This window comes from Rattus norvegicus, chromosome 3 (assembly GCF_036323735.1).
Source record: "Rattus norvegicus strain BN/NHsdMcwi chromosome 3, GRCr8, whole genome shotgun sequence".
In the NCBI taxonomy this organism is placed as follows: domain Eukaryota; kingdom Metazoa; phylum Chordata; class Mammalia; order Rodentia; family Muridae; genus Rattus; species Rattus norvegicus.
In genome coordinates this window covers 142,974,464-142,992,385 of record NC_086021.1, presented here as the reverse complement: position 1 = coordinate 142,992,385, position 17,922 = coordinate 142,974,464, and the positions used below count along the sequence as shown (strand labels likewise).

General features: G+C 39.2%; 1 protein-coding gene across 2 annotated transcripts in view; it reads right to left on the bottom strand.

Moving 5' to 3' along the window:
- Plcb1 (phospholipase C beta 1) overlaps positions 1-17,922 on the bottom strand; it is a 711,278-nt gene that overhangs the window by 231,657 nt on the left and 461,699 nt on the right. For both annotated transcript variants that reach the window (NM_001077641.2, XM_017591467.3), the window contains exons 5-7: positions 12,662-12,741; positions 10,945-10,998; positions 9,875-9,950 (exon numbers count right to left, since the gene is read on the bottom strand). In NM_001077641.2, coding sequence (NP_001071109.1) covers positions 9,875-9,950; positions 10,945-10,998; positions 12,662-12,741 — 210 coding nt within the window. The remainder of the gene's footprint in view (positions 1-9,874; positions 9,951-10,944; positions 10,999-12,661; positions 12,742-17,922) is intronic.

The window sequence follows — 17,922 nt, the reverse complement described above, 5'->3', positions numbered from 1 at the left end:
GACCTTGGAGAGAATACTAAAATAGAAACATACACACATTTTACACTTCGAGGTTACAGTCCATCAATGAGGACAGTCAGGGCGGGGACTCAGGCAAGGCAGACACTGATGCAGAGGCCATGGAGGAGTGCTGGGTTCCGTTATTTGTTCTGTTGTAAGACACTTTTCCTAGGCAGGACAGCCCCAGTCATTATTTGCTACTGATTGCTCATTGTTCCATTGTTTGGGAAGTGAGCCGCTGATATAAAAGGCCACTTCTAGGGCTCATGTTTGCTGTTTGGTTGGGCTGCCATGGAAACCGGAAGCATGTATTTGAGTCCTTGTTAACAGGAAGGACATTTTTCACGCAGCTTCCTATTTCAGGTACATGCCTGAATGATTATTTTTATTTTCAAGTCCCTAGAAGAAAGAAAACACCCTTCCTTTTAAACACAGTCATATATTTTAACAGAAAATGAAAAAAAAATCACTGTTTGGAATTGTCCGATGCTTGCTAACAGACCAGAAAATGTAACTTAGCACTTGGCAGAGAGCAGAGCTCCCATGTTTGTGCAATGAAAAAAAATGAAGTAATACTTCCTTGACTAAGTTCATTTATAGGAAAGCATACTATTTTAGAAAAATGAATTCTGAGAAAACAAAACAATACGTAAGAACATATGAAAGATCTCTGTACCAACAACCTTGGGATGCTTAAACACAGCTTTGAAACCATGAGCTCAAGAGCTCAGGTTCAAGAACATCAGAAATCCTCTTGAAGGGCTTTATTGGTGATTTGCCACTCAGAGAATGGAGACAGGAGCAGCCCGGGTTATGGGCCTCCAGAATTCCACTATGTTTATGAAAAGAAATACCTCTGACCAGAGGATGCCTGTGTCTATCTGAGTTAGAAAGACAGCTCTTTTGCTTTTTGAGATAGGAAAAGTGACTTGTCCAACTTTTTGACTATGAGAAAAATATTTAAAATCATTTGCAAAAAAAAAATGTTCAGTGGTGCTGCCGTCTAACTCAAGTACATTCAACTTCCCTGCATTTATGAACCCCAAGTGAAATATGACACTCTGTTAGTAAACATATCTCTTGCTGACGTCATCTACCAGATAGAAGATGATTTTCTTTTAGTTTTTTTAAATTTACATTTCATATGTTATTCCTATCCTGGTTTCCCCTTCAGAAACCCGCTATCTCCCCCTGCTTCTATGAGGGTGCTCCTCACCCTACTCCTTTCCACCTCCCCGCCCTGACATTCACCTACTTTGGGGCATTGAACCTTGACAAAAATAATGGCCTGTCCTCCCATTCATGTCTGACAAGGCCATCCTCTGCTACATATGCAGCTAGGGCCATAGGTCCATCCCTGTGTACTCTTTGGTTGGTGGTTTAGTCCCTGGTAGCTCGGGGTGGGAGGGTCTGGTTGGTTCATATTGCTGTTCTTCTTAGGGGGCTGCAAACACCTTCAACTCCTTCAGTCCTTTCTCTACCTCCTCCACTGGGAACCCCATTCTCAGTCCCATGGTTGGCTGTGAGCATCTGTATTTGTCAGGCTCTGGAGGAGTCTCTAAGGAGACAGTTATATCAGGCTCCTGTCAGCATGCGTTTCTTGGCACCCACATATTGTCAGGGTTTGGTGACTGTATATGGGAGGGATCCCCAGGTGGGGCAGTCTCTGGAAGGCATTTCCTTCAGTATCTGCTCCACACTTTGTTTCCACATTTTTTCCTCTGAGTATTTTTGTTCCCTCTTCTAAGAATGACTGAAGCATCCACATTTTGGTCTTCCTTCTTCTTGAGTTTCATGTAGTCTCTGAATTGTATCTTGCATAATCCCAGCTTTGGGGCCAATATCCACTTATCAATGAGTATATGCCATGTGCATTCTTTTGTGACTGGGTTACCTCACTGAGAATAATATTTTCTAGTTTCATCCATTTGCCTAAGAATGTCATGAAGTCATTGTTTTTAATAGCTGACTAATACTCCATTGTGTAGATGCACCACATTTTCTGTATCCATTCCTCTGTTGAAGGGCATCTGGGTTCTTTCCAGCTTCTGGCTATTATAAATAAGACTGCTATGAACATAGTGGAGCATGTGTCTTTGTTATATGTAGGAGCATCTTTTGGGTATATGCCCAAGAGAGGTATAGCTGGGTCCTCAGGTAGTACTATGTCCAATTATCTGAGGAACCTCCAGACTTATTTCCACAGTGGTTGTACCAACTTGCAATCCCACCAACAATGAAGGAGTGTTCCTCTTTCTCCATGTCCTCACAAACATCTGCTGTCACCTGAGTTTTTGATCTTAGCCATTCTGACGGGTGTGAGGTGGAATCTCAGGGTTGTTTTGATTTGCATTTCTCTGATGACTAAGGATGTTGAACATTTCTTTAAGTGCTTCTTTTTTATTTAATTTTTAAAAATGTTTGAATTCTTTAAAAACAAATCTATAGTTTATACACATTGAATTTATCACACAAAATATATTCAACTGCATAATTTTTGTATAGAAAAATGAGATTGCCAAAATATAAGCAGGTCATTTACACAACATGTATTCTAGTTAAATTTTCCCAAGGGATTCATCAATTAGTCTAACAGCAATACTCTTGCCTTTCTTTAGGTGCTTCTTGGTCATTCAATATTCTTTAGTTGAGAATTCTCTTTTTAGCTCTGTACCCCATTTTTAATAGCATTATTAATTCTCTGGAGGCTAACTTATTGAGTTTTTTGTATATATTGGACATTAGCCCTCTAATCAGATGTAGGATTAGTAAAGATATTTTCCCAATCTGTTGGTTGATGTTTTGTCCAAATGACAGTGCCCTTTGCCTTACAGACACTTTTTAATTTTATGAGGTTTCATTTATCAATTCTTGATCTTAGAGCATAAGCCATGGGTGCTCTCTCTGTTCAGAAAAATTTCCCCTATACCCTTATGTTTCCCTATTTTATCTTCTGTTAGTTCCAGTGTATATGATTTTACATGGAGGTCCTTGATCCACTTGTACTTGACCTTTGTACTAGGTGATAAAAATGCATCAATTTGCTTTCTTCTACATGCTGACCTCCAGTTGAACCAGCACCATTTGTTGAAAATGCTGTCTTTGTTCCATCTGATGGTTTTAGCTCCTTTGTCAAAGATCAAGTGGCCATAGGTGTGTGGGTTCATTTCTGGGCCTTCAATTCTATTCTATTGATCTACATGCCTGTCTCTGTACCAATACCATACAGTTTTTATCACTATTATTCTGTAGTACTGCTTGAGGTTAGGGATGATGATTTCCCCCAGAAATTCTTTTATTGTTGAGAATTGTTTGTCTATCCTGGATTTTTTGTTACTCCAAATGAATTTTCAAATTGCTCTTTCTAACTCTATGAAGAATTGCGTTGGAATTTTGATGGGGATTGCATTGAATCTGGCCATTTTTACAATATTAATCCTGCCAATCCATGAGTATGGGGAGATCTTTCTATCTTCTGAGATCAACTTCTACAATTATTACGTTGTGAAGGGCATAACTCAAATTTAAACAGTACAGCCACAACTGTCACATGGTAGGGAAACATATTTATGGTGTTTACTAGTGTACATATACATGTCAGAGCCGGTTTGCTGTCTATATTCTTTAACCAAAGGGACTACACCAATTCATTTAGAAATCACTACAAGATGCATGGTTTCTCATTCTTATACAAGTGTCCCCTAAATTCTGTCCATAGATTCCCTATGGATTCTTCATGAAGAAGCATCTTACCCTGGTTAGAAACCATACTCTGTGAAGTCAGAAATCTCCCTAGCAGGTCTTCTAGGTTTCTTATGCTTTGTCTGCAAAACTAGAGATTAATGGACATTTTAGAAGTTGTGATTAGTCAGGATGAAGTTCTTGGAGCTGTATGTGGTCTGAGGTAAGTGCTCAGTTAATATCTAGTCTGATTGTCACAATCATTGGCCACATGCTGCGCAATCTTTTCTCTAAAGGAGAGCATGATTCATTTGTAGTGTGGGACATGTGATGACAGTTACAGGTGACCTCAAAAATAGTGTGTTCACTGTGCTAAGCTAGCATGGCTTTCAGACTGGGTTCCATCAGAACAGTGTCTTAAAAGGATTATGAAGCCCCCACCCTGGTCTCTCACCACTGTGGCAGGAGGGAGGGGAAAGCTGGCCCTGCCCCTTGCCTGCTGTACAGGGCCCTGCACCTAACCTGGGCAGCACAGTAAAGCTAGCCCTGATGGCAAAAGTGTGGGTGAGCCGGCATTCCACTCATCTCATACTTCCTCTGTGTTAAGTCCTCAGATGCACAATTATCTCTGCTCTTATGTACCGGTTAGAACCAGGGACTAAGCCACTACCTAAAGACTATACATGGACTGACCCTGGACTCTGACCTCATAGGTAGCATTGAATATCCTAGTAAGAGCACCAGTGGAAGGGGAAGCCCTGGGTCCTGCTAAGACTGAACGTGATTGTTGGGGGAGGGCGGCAATGGGGGGAGGGTTGGGAGGGGAACACCCATAAGGAAGGGGAGGGGAGAGGGGGATGTTTGCCTGGAAACCGGGAAAGGGAATAACACTCAAAATGTATATAAGAAATACTCAAGTTAATAAAAAAAAAAGAACTTGCACTGCTATGTGCATGTGTATGCATATACATGTGTATGTGTGTATATGTATATATGTATATACATGTGTATGTGTATATATGTATACATGTATATATAAAATGTAATATGTAATATATTCAAGTCTAAGGATGGATCCAAAAGAGGAAAACTCATTTCATGACTTCATCTGGATTCAGGCATCTAATATAAAACATTTTTTTGTGACCTTCTGTTGCTACCATTACTTGGAATTTTGAAGATGAGATTAAGAATACTAGTGTAACTTCAAGATGAGGGTAATTGGCGTAGGAACCATGAAGCATTAATGCAAATGTGAAGGGCTGGCACTTTTCTAGTCATGTACTTACACAGAGTCTTACTAGAGAAAAGATGCTATGAACTTCCGGTGTTAGCAATAGCATTTGCAGATCCCATGGACTTGGTTACATCATGTCCACATGTGAAGTAAATAAAATATAGGGCATAGATACAGATTGTGTATATGCAAATACATAACACACTCAAAAGGGTAGCAAGAGTTCAGACTGAGCACTTGCTGTGCGCTAAGCAAGCCCCTCCTGAATATTTTTATTTTGTCCCTGGAACCACCTCTTACTGTTAGCATTTTACTGCCATAGCATGGTGCTAGGAAGTCACAAAACTTTCCTGAGGTCCTTGGTAAGCCAGCTAGGTGGTGGCAGCAGGCACAATTTTGAGTCACTGTAACTCACACAGGAAACCCATGAGCTTAAGGATCACATTCATTTCAGGATGGTGACTTTATTTCTCTGTTTTACATATTTGTATAATTAAAGAAAAATTTTATGATGAACTTGAATTTAACATTCAAAGAGTTAAACTACATTTTATTAAAGCAGATTCTAATAGAGTCTATAGATTTATTATTATTATCATTATTATCATTATCATTATTATTATCTTTTTTGGTAATTTATTCTATGTGTATGTGTACTTGGCCTGCATGTATATCTGTGTACCACATACATTTAAAGTGCCACAGACCAGAAGAGGTGACTGCTTCCTTATCATTAGAAATAGTTGTAAGTGGGCACCAGGAATCAAACCTGGGTCCTCTGGATGAGTAGCAAGTGTCTAGCTAATGAGTCACCTGCCTACCTCTAGCTGCTGTTGTATAGTGCATTATTGCCTAGTATATTTTAGACAATCAGCTCTTTTTAATATTCTTGTCTTAGAATCATAAAACAAAAGCTAAATTAGCCAGAGCCCATGGAATCACTTCAAATAAATTGCTCATTGTATATTGAATTCTTGTGGGAATTCTTGAAGTATAATTTTGATATAGTGGTTTTAGGAACCATAACTGCAAAATGATAATGTTTCTAATCTATTTTCAGAATGTAAGGCAATGGACTACAGCTACACAGAAATGTTCCTTTAGAAATGTCTGTAGCATTCCTTAAGAAGCCATGCAGAAGTCTTTAAGTAGGACATAACTAGTTTCCCTATGTTTTAATGCATACCTACCTACTTACTGTAGTAAAGTTTATATTTAAAACAAATATATGGGTTCATTTCTTATTTTCTTCATTGAAATGCAGCCACACAGGCCAATGTCATGGCAAGACTACAGTGCAATCCCAAATGTCACCGAGCCCTTTCAAGTTAATAAGCCTTAAACCAAGGGAATTTGGTACTGATAAATTATTTTCAATTCTCAGAGAGCTTGTGGGTAGAATAGTAATTTTCTGAATATGAAAAGGTTTTCACAGGTCTCACTGGAAAATATGTTTGGATTATTAATAGAAGGACAGTAATTGCTTCGTCTCGTTTTAGGTAGCATATTACTTTTTTACCAATTAGGGTAACTTGAGGCCAGTAACTGTACTCTCTGAAGGAGAATCTCTAAAGCAATGTGTTATTCCAGCAAATCATGTCAGCCAGGGTACAAGTTCAAGTGCATTAATTATTCCTAACAACGTGCACAAAGATAATGTTTAAAAAGTCTCAACAGGATATCCACAGCATTTCTGGTAATGTGTCTATTTACAGAACACAATTAAATTCAGTTTGAATGATGGCTGGCTAGGAAGCAGACTCCCACTTATGCAGAATTACCTACCATTTATATCACCCCTTCCTTCTCTGGAATGTGTAAAGTACCCCTAGGCATATACTCTGGATCTTTTAGCTAAGCCGTGACCTATACCCTCTGTTCTGTACGTATGAAACTACTACAGGGTTGTTGAAAATTGTTTTTGATATACTATAGACAGCCCAGAGAAACATTTATTTCCCGTCTTTGAAATGGTCTTGTGTTTGTGAATCTTCAAAAAAAAAAAAAAAAAAAGAAAAGAAAAAGCATTTGAATTCTACAAGTCCTACAGATAAATTATAGTTTACAATGAATAATGATCTTTCAAAACTATAATGGAGGTTGATTGTATCTTAAAATATCTTCAGTTTGTTTTCAGAAAATTGCCATTACATTTAATTTGCTAAAGATAAGTATTTTTTTTCTAATTTAAACATAACCCCTACTGCTTAAATCTCATTTTCCTTCAAATCGTCTCCAGTTGATATTGGGCTGAAAATGTAAGACTATAATAGACATAGTGAATTATACAGACTCAATTTATGTTTATTGACTGAATTTTCAGAATCCAATTGTTCAGAAAATTGCAATTTACAGAGAATTGATTGATGGATTCGATTTTTTTTTCTGTCCAGCTTCATTTTGTGTTCCTTCTTTTCAGTTCACTGGATGCAGACCACTAAGCTGATCACTGTATTTCCCAAGATTGTATCGAGGAAAGATAAACCTAGACGTGGTCACGAAGGGTGAAAATATCTTCTCATGCCTTGTAATTCTATCTCTGTGCTTCTTCTTTAGGCTGAGTGTGAGTGTGGTCACTCCTCTGCTGGTCAAACTCTTCCCAAACCTCGGGCTCTGTGCACTCTTTTTATAGAATGGATTTTTCTTCTGAGGGCAGCACCCGTTCCGTTTTAAACAGCATCTCTTTCCATTTAAGAATGCCTTTCTTGGCATATGTATTGACTAATTCTCTCCAGATACTATACTGTTCTTGAAAACTAGGGCCACACCATTCACTTGGTGCCTATCAGTATGTGGCAGGAATTCACTGAATATTGGTCGAGGTAAGGACAGGAATTATTTTGTTCTGTCTTTCCCACACCAAAGCTTCTACCAGAAAATAAAGTAGGTGTGTCTGAGCGATTTAATTCATTCAGTGCAATGAAGGGAATGGTGGGAAGATGGGGTACCACAGTATAGCACTCTCAAGGTCTAACAGAGGCCCTGGGTTTGATCTCCAGCACGACCCCTTCACACAGAGAAGAAAAGAAAGGAAATAGGGAGCAGGGGCCAGAACTGTGCGCGACAGCCTTTTTAGCGCAACTGGCCACAGGCACTGAAGAGAGCAAAATTGGTATTGGAACAGGCATTCTTGTGACCTAACAAAATCTTCCCTTTTGTCATTTTGTTTTTTTAAAGAACGTTTTCTTGTTTGTCTCTTTGGTTGTTTGGTTTTGGTTTGAAGATAGTGTCTCATTATGCAGCCCAGGGATGGCCTGGGACTTAGAGTGATCTCAGTTTCTGTTCCTGATTGCTGGAATTTCAGGTACCAAATACCACACCCAGCTACTGTTCTTTTTAATTTTGTTTAGTTTTCTAAAGTTTGGAGTCAGAATTGGGTGACAAATGTGCTCAGTCCTTTATTATAATTTCATCTTATGTTGAAAATCAGCTTTCCAATCTCAGTGCAACTGGAACATGGTTAGTTATCTCTGGAGGCCCTGAGGCCCACCAGTACCTAATGATCTGGATGAGGGCTTACTTGTTGCTTAGACACTAGGTGAGTCTAATTTGGAAGGGAATGGAAAATTCTACATAAGCATGTGGGACAGAGTTCATGCAACACACTGTTCTCCCAGAAGTACTGGTAACACATCCTTTTAGAATTATATGGCAATGAGTTGAAAAGGAGAGGAGTTCCTCTTGGTGGCTAAAGTATATGGAAGGTATTGTTTGTCAGGCATAAAAATAAAAGAGCATCTTGTGTGGTGGCCTTCTCCCTGTGAGTGGTGAGTGACCTCCAAACTCCTTTAAACCTGCATCCCCTTCAGTAGAACCTGTGGGCAAAGTCTTGAGGAGTATATATACTAAGTTTATCAACACGTGCACCATGTACCAATCAGTGTCTATAATGAATACATTAGAGGTTCAAAGAGATAAGTTGAAATTTGTTATCCACAAGTTTCTAAAGCAGTGGTTTTCAACCTTCCTAGTGCTATGACCCTTTAGTAAAGTTCCTCATGTTGTGGTGACCCCACACCATAGTTATTGCATTGCTACTTCATAGCAATAATTTTAGGAATTATAATACAAATATCTGATATGTGATCCCTGTGAAAGAGTCTTTTGACCCCCAAGGGGGTTATGAGCCACAGTTTAAAAGATACTGTTCCAGTACATGATAGTTCAAGATTATCAATAGGTAATATCCCAAGAGGCATTAAGAGTGGGTTTATTATAAATAATGTGTTCGAATCACATTGAAAATTCACACACACACGCACACACACACACACACACACACAAACACAGACACACACACACAAGCAGACACATTGATTAGACTTTCCTTCTTCCTTACTGTTTCCCCCCCCCCCCCTCAAACTCTGCCTCTCCCACTCCCTGTCTCTGCTTCTCTCTGTACCATTCCTGCCCAAAGACAAGAGTCTCATGTAACCCAGGGTAGCTTTGAACTCACTATGTGGCTGAGGATGGTCTTAAAATACTGTCCTCATATCTTCTACACCCTAACTCATGCAATATTGGGTATTTGCCAACATGCTCAGATAGTTTCCTTTCATTGACAATAAAGAGTCATTCTAGACTGAACTGGTGGGAATATGAGAATTAGTTGGTCTGTCTGACACATTGCATATATTAACAAATAAGTTATGTTTCTTTTTAATTGTCGTTTTGTTGTTGTTGGTCTTATTTGTTTGGTTTTCTGAAGCCAGTTTAGAATACATAGCCCTGGATGACTTGGAATTTGCTGTTTAGCCCATGCTAGCCTCAAACTTGCCGCACTCCTCGTCCTTCCTCTTGGTTGCTGGCATTATAGGCGTCTAACACCTTACCCTCCTCCCTTATGGGTTTCATAATCGCATCAAGCTATGGCTAGGAACTACTAGGCAGTACAAGTTTAGTACAGATTTGTAAGAATGGTGACATGGCAGGAGAGTGGAAGCACAGCATGCTCACCCTTGACGATGGAAGACTACAGGCCTCTAGCGCAGTTTCCACTCGCTTCCGGTCTGCCGAAAACAGTCGATAGATGCTAAGAGTGAAAACATCCATGAGAGCTGGTTAAAAGGTGAAGCAGTTCACTGAATATACAGTTGACCCCAACTCAGGATATTACATAGAATGAAAGCTAGGTAGCTTTGAACAGTGCAAAACCAACTGTTCTCCAGACATCGGCATCTGTTCTCAAGAACTATGTGTATCTTTAAAACTTTGTGTCTGATATAAAAATCAAGATTCTCAGACAGTGGAGATGACCCAATGAAAGCTATCACACTAGCTAATTTTCATATTAATTCCTAAAATAAATGACCTTCCCAATTTTCCCAATTGTGTTCCTTGTTATACATACTGTCTCTGATGGTCCATTGTGTAAAGCTCATAGCTGGCTTCTATGTCGAACCTGAGGGACTTCTGGCTAATGTGTTCTAATAGTGTACTTTCTTTGGCCACACCTTTGGATTTTTTTTAAAGAAGTGCTAGGAATTGAATATGGTGATCTGAATTTGTGATATCTATTGAAACATTACAAAACTCAGTCCAGTGCTCAGCACGTCTGCGTGGTAAAGGTGACCTGCCATCTTGTTCATACTGGCTTTTCCTAGTGGCTCTCTTCATCTCTTGTTTTGTGACTTAGGCTCCCTGTCTGGCACCTTTGTTTACTGAAAATTCAGAGCCCTGCCTTATAGTGACCACTAGGGGCATCCAAGTTACAAAATGGGCACTGCTAGAATGGATCTGAACCTGAGCTGAATTCTGGGATTGATGCAATGGGATTTCTTTCCTCTCCCCTCTACCTGCTTCCCACATATTCTCCAAAATGATGCCACAGGAAGTGGCAGCCCGAGTAGTGTCATGGGAAAACAGCTGCTCTCGTGTGAGACTAGCATGAAGAAAGACAGGGTTACCATACCATTTCAATGCTTCAACTCAGTTTGGTATAGAAATAAACGAGACCTATGGCACAGATGCAAGTTTTTTGTGACAAAGCAGATGAATGATTTAAAAAAAACACTCCTGTGGCTTACTTTTTAAGAGGAATGCGCCCTTCTGGGGTCACCTGAAGCTTGAGCTTAGTATATCTGTTGGGAGAATAAAAACAACAAAAAAGTAAGTCATTAAATTTAAAAAGTACTGAAAAAATATAATCTGAGAAGATTTCATGTCCATGTGCAGTGTGCTGAATTTGCCAAACTATTTAAATCTCCAAATTGGTATCTGGATGGTGAAATGGAATACTGTCTGTTTAGAAGCCTCCAAGAAGTTCCTTTCATGCCTTCTGGAGTCAACCTCCACACATCATTGTCATGTTTACATTAAACAGCAGAAATTGTCTTTTTTTGTTTTTATCCCTTACATAAAGTGGGATTGTGTTTTGGGTCTGGCTTCTTTCTCTCAGTATTAAGTTTCTGTCATTCATCTGTATCCTAATAGTTTGTTCATAAGAAATTCACAGAGAATATCAGGACTATGTATTTACCTCTTCATCTACCCTCAGACACATAGGTAGAGAGTCACAGCCACAGAACTCTCAACCACTGGTAATGGCAGTGTCAATAGAAAATGCTGTCTTGGGACACTGCACATACCATCACCCAGAGATCCCACATCCAGTTTGGTAGACAACACATTCATCAAAATTCATGTGCTACAATTCCCACAGTAGCCCTCACAAGGGTTATCCATCTGGAACAGACCTTTGCACTAGACTATGATCAGTCAACCGATTTCAACCATGCTGGGTCTGAGCTTGAACATCTTACTTCTCTCTGTATCTCATTCATTAGCAGTATCTAGAAAAGTACATGTTCTACAAATACTCGTTGGATGGAGGATGTCAGGTCAGATAAACAGGATAAAAAGAAAGGAGAAAGGAAGGGAAGAGGTGTGTTGGGAGGATTCTTAAGGTAACAAAGGGGAGATGGGAACACGCCATGATGAAGAATTTGAGGGAAGACCTGTCACTAAAATTCACCGAAGAGCAAAACAGAATGTGGTTGAGATGAGGTGTAAACCAAAGGGCATGGCATTGGGAACAAGAAGGAAGACAGAAGTCTCTTCAGTGAAACAGAAGCATGTCCATTATTGTTTCTCTTGTGATTTTGATTTAAAGGTCTCCTGAGTTCCTGAACCTCAAGAGTCACCAGGAGGAACACATCCATCTCCTGCTTCCCTGATGCTTATCTGGCCGACATCATTATTTCCTTGGTCAAGTAATTTTTAGAATGGCTATTGCAATTCAAAAGTGATTTCTCAACTTATTTCCTTTCCTTCTCCTCTTATTTCCCTTCTGTTTGCTCCTCTATTCTTTCTCTCCTCTATTGCTTTCTGCAAACGTCTTGAAGGTCTGGAATTCCATTATGGATCCATTATTGAAGGAAGGAGGTAGGAAGCTCTTGTGGTACCCACCCAAATTCTCCAAATATAGAGAAACAGGTCACATGTTGTTCATTCTCTTCAAATGTTACTATGAGAGGACACAGGCAGAGGCAGCAGGGAATGCTCTGAAAAGAGCAATTTTGTGTTCTTAATACAGCTTAATACAGCTGCCAGGGGTCAAGTCACCTCAGCCTGATGAAGTCTTCCAGGTATGAACAGAAGAGAAATCTGCCCTCCTATCCCAAAGGGAAATATATGTTTATAAATGTGAGAAGCCCAGGCAGCATAAACAAAAGCTTCACAAAGGAGAAAGGAAATTGACTCAGAAGGAGCAACACCCTTAGTAACACAATCAGAGTGACTTACGCTTTCTCCAGAAATGCGTCCCTGGACATGTTCTGAGCCAGCAGGTTTGTTGCCAAACTGAAAACCTCATTTGTCCATTCCTGAAAAATATAAATCATAGTTTCATTAGTTTAAAATACTACTCAGGTATAAACTATGCTTTTAACTTGTCTGCCAGGAAGACAGACAAATCAATAAAAGTTGGATGTGAACAAATTACTACCCACCCCTTCTTTTTTTTGATAAAAATCTTATTAAATTCAAATATGTGATTCCTCTTTTAGTAAGGAACTGTATATATAAAAATACATTCTTCAGGGTTGGGGATTTAGCTCAGTGGTAGAGCACTTGCCTAGCAAGTGCAAGGCCCTGGGTTCGGTCCTCAGCTCTTAAAAAAATAGGAAAAAAATATATTTTTCTATCTTTTAAATTCCTCATGGATAAAACTGCTGTGCTTTAAACAGTGTATAATTTTGCTATTTTTTGCTGAATTATAAACAAATGCAGATTAGCAATATAGTTTAAAATGTGGTAAATATATTTTCAATGGAATTGAAAAGATTCTTTTTGCTTTATCACTCACATACAGGAGATTTCTTGATGTTAACTAAATCCTTGTCAGATGCAGCCTCAATGCCAATCAACACTGAGCTCTCTCTTCTTCACACCCTGGAAATCCCTTGCTACTCCCCATAACTCACACAACCACCAGTATTCCCACTTGGCTTCCAAGAAACCGGAGCGTGGCCTGCTACAAAAGGAAGGTTGCAGCTCCATTTATGGCGATAATTCCAAGCACACAATGATCTTTGTCTTGCTCAGTAATGATAGGATAGTTGGCATCCTTGGGTCTGGGTTTGGGCTCCTCCATGATGAACCATCTCATCGCTAACCTCCACCATGTTCAGTAGCTCCCATTACAGTCTATCTTTCCTTAGAAGTCTACTGAGATTAGTTTCCATATTTGGATGCTCACCTGTTTCGATATATGTACTAAAGATGGTCATACACTCTTAATAAATTGATCCTTGGTCATAATGTATGATATTGTCTTTAAAAGACTTTTTTAAACTTAATGTCTACTTTATCTACTATACAGTGACCATAAGTGGTCGTTCTGGTTAGCATTAGTCTGTAGTAGTTTTCTTTCATCCATTAAACTGTCAGTTTATGTGTGTACTACAGTGAGTCTCTTACAGCAGTATACTGTTGGATCTTTTCTTTTAAAAAAATTCTAGCTAGTCAGTTTCCACCTGTTAGAAAAGTTACTCAAGTTACATTTAATTATTGGATATGTGTGAGAGTTTAATGCTGGCATTTTGTCAGTTTTATACAATCTATACTCAATTCTATTGTTGTGATTTTTCTCTTTAAAATTAATTAACTAATTAATTTAAAACACTTTCACAAGTTTATACAACACATTCTGGTGACCCTTTCTTCTTTTCTTTTTACTCCTATCACTGCCAGTCCCCTGCCTTTCCAAATCCATGACTTTTTGATTTAGTGTCTTAACACTAAGTAGGCTGTCTGTGTAAGCATGGCTTGGGCACTATCTTTAAGTGCCTCGCAGGTTCAGGAGCGAGTGTAAAACTAGGCAGCCATCACCCTGTTTCCCAGAATCTGGCAGTTGCCAATAGTTTATCAGTAAATGGTAGGACCCTGTGGCCCCCCCCCCTTTATTTAGAGATGATTGTTGACGATCCCAAAGGTGTGGTCCAGTGCTGGTAGGCACAGGGGCCAAAAATTTATGATTGACATGTCCTGGCCATGTATAGAAGATAGCTTTTTGTAGACCTTCTCCCTATATTCTGGCTTTTACATTCTTTGTTCAATGTCACAGTCAACTGTCTGTGAGCCTTAAAGGACTGGCATAAGCATCTTTCAGGGGTTGGGGGCTGAGTCCTCAACCATCCTTGAGTCTCAGCATTGTGCATAACCATGGCTCTCTGCTTTTACTTCTGTTCAATGCAAAGATATGTTTCTCTCTGAGAGGCTAAGAACAGCCTTTGTCTGTGAGTATAAAGGGATGCTTAGAAGGTGCTTTGATGTGAGGACAATTTAGTTATGCAGCAGTACTAGGTATCCTACACAGGCTTCAGATAGCCCCAGTCATGCTCTTTTGACCAGATTTACGCTACTAGGCATAGATTCCTGCTTGTGGAGTAGGCTTCATGTCTAATCAAAAACATGCGGTCGCCCCTATACAAGTCATACCATGGTTACCACCATGAGCATATCTTGAGGTTTGGTATTAGTTTATAGATCTGACATCTGGGCAAGACCACTGATGCTTTTACTAACCCCTGCTCCCACATCCTGCAGAGCATCATCTGGCACTATGCAAGATACCAGCAGGGAGAAGCTCAAAGAGTTCGGGTGGACAATCTAGAATCTTGTGTTCTTTGTATTTATTATAAAATAATGTATTTTGGTCAGCATTTTTGTACCATATACTTGTTATTTCTACTACTGATTTTTACTAATCTTTACACAGTATCTTTAAAAATTGTGACTGTTTGCTTCTTGGCTTAAAAGCCTAATAATATGCTATCATGTGATAACGGGACACTTTGTACAGAGAGAACAGAGAAATCAGAAAGGGAAGGCAGACTGCTTCAGGTGGAAAACTAACTGGAAAAAGCAGCAGTTCTCACGCACAGATATGTTAGGAGTTACAGAGAAGTGATCTAAGTAACAGGAATGAGGAGAGAAGATAGCAAGTGAAAATGCAATAACCAAAATACCACCAAAAGCCCAGAGCAGGCGGTGAGGGCCAGGACGGAACTCAGCACTAGGAGGATCATTTGCCAACAATGAAATGCTGAATCTGAGGCTGAGGTAGCAAAGGTGAAGACCTGAGGAGGCAGCACCAATGTGGAGAAGGGACAAAGCTCTGACCTTTACAGATTACAGGCCAATGATTTAGAAACAACAACACGGGACAATTATAAAAGGAAGATAAAACCAGACACCACCGACCTTGAAGTGCACACAGAAGACCTGTTTATAACAGTGTGGAAAGCAATTTTAATAAAATTAAATAGTTTGAAAATAAACAATAAACATTGCCACTGGTTTTTAAATTTTGTTTCTTTTTAGTATTTTCTGGAATAACTAGATTTTTCTAGCTCTATGGCAACTTTATGTTGTAGTGACAACATTTATAATTGAGGTCATTGTGCAGTTTCATAGTTTTTAAAAATTTTTTATTCTTTTAAGAGCTGTGGTTCTCACTCTGTGGGTTATGATCCCTTTGAAGATTGCATGTCAACTATCCTGTATATCAGATATTTACATTGAGATTCATAATAGTAGAAAAATTACAGTTATAATGTAGCAACAAGTTAATTTTATGAAATCATCATCACAACATAAGAAATGGTATTAAAAGGCTGCAGCATTAGGAAGGTTGAGAACCATGGGTTGAGAGCTAATTTCAAGTCAAATTCTAAAGGAATTAAAACTATTTCTGGAGATTTAATTTTAGTCTAACATTTTAGGCTGAAAATCTAAGTCTTCCACCATATATAGTCCAATAAGAATATAACGTGAGCCAAGTGGAACTTTGAATTTTCTAGTAACCAAATTTTACAATAGAAAAGAAGTACACAAAATTATTTTTACTAAGGTATTTAATTTTGTATAGCATTTTACCTGTTTGAGTATCTCTGTGGCAACACAATAAGAAAATTCACCCAACCTCATGTGATGGGTGAGTATAAATGTGGGTATAAAAATGAAAATTATATAAAAAATTACCTTCATCCTGTATATAGAAGTTAAGTATAAAACATGAATTAATTTTATGTTCAAACTTGAATTTTATCTTCAAGATTTCTCATTAGAATTCTAGGAAAGAAACTCCAGAATTAGAGGCATTTCCGGACCTGTGAATTGGAGGTGAGGGATGCTCGACCTGTGTTACACACATAAGTAATATATTATGAACAAGATACTTCGTAGTCTTTTGACACATTGAACTGAAATAAGGCATGGGTTTGTGTTTCAAAAGCCTCCTGGGTGCATACAAGTTCCAGTCCTCAGTAATATACTCTGTGCATTTACTTGTGGTTGTGAATGCCAATCGATCAGCCCAGGTCTTCTACATTCACTGGTCTTTCTGTGGTCCTTTCACAGAAGAAAATAGCATATCTTACTTTGGGCTGCCCATAAGTAGTTCATGAGATGATGTTTTATAAGGATTGGCCTTTAACAGTGTTCCATGGCAAAAATTAGAGAAGTACTAGTCAGAGAGAAGGGAGATGGGTTAGAATCAAGTCAAATCCTGGGGACATTAACAATGGTGAAGTACCACCCCAGGGAGAGGATACATAAGAGCTGAGTTTACTGGTCAGTGAGGAGGAGAATGTGTGTAATACGACTGTGCTTATTAGTTTCAATATAGGACCACAGAAGAGGCTGAGAAAGCCTTAGGCATCCTGGTCTCCTTGTTATCTAAGTGTGTTCTCCAGGAGCAATAGTCAACAAATATCACTTGTTTGACAGTGAAAGTAGATTCAAAAGGAAGATGGTCAGAACCCTACTAGAATCTATCCCAGTATAGAAACAAGTGTCTCGGGATTCTTGAAGGAGAGAAGTAGCCATTATATACGCGGAAGGAATGTACAACCAAGCTTTTGGGGAAAATGGCCAATGAATGGAACAACATTTCTCAGATTTTCACATGCATCTGCATCAGGGATTTGGTGAAGGGCATTTGCTCCTTTGGTGATCTCTAGAGGGGGCATAGAGCCTGTTTTTTCTCAGGTGCTTCTGGGCAAGGTCTTTTCTGCACCTGGACATGAATGACCAGGCTCTAGAATAAACATGTAGCACCATCTGAAAACCTGTTAGAAATATGGATTTCAGGCTCCATACTGCACCAGAATCTATATTTACCCAGTAAACCTTTATGTGATTTATACGTGTCAACATTAAAATATATGGCTAGGCCAGAAGGAGCACTCTGAAAAAGCAAGGCATTCCAGGATTTGGCTTGGGAAGCTTCAGCCCAGTCTTTTGTTATCCCCCTTTCAATCAAATAAATAAATGATTTTGGGCTATTGCATGGCCCCCGAAGACCTTGCAGCTGCGTTAGGCACCACATGGCCAAAGAAAAGGGGCCAGAATACAATGAAGTGTAAGAAAATCAGAGTCACCATTTGGGATCAAATTACTGGTTTCTGGGACTTTAAACCTGAACTCATCATGAGGCTGTGGAATATGCGTCGCTGTAGAGCCGGAGGATCTTACTGGGGTCTTCACAAATCTAACGCTGA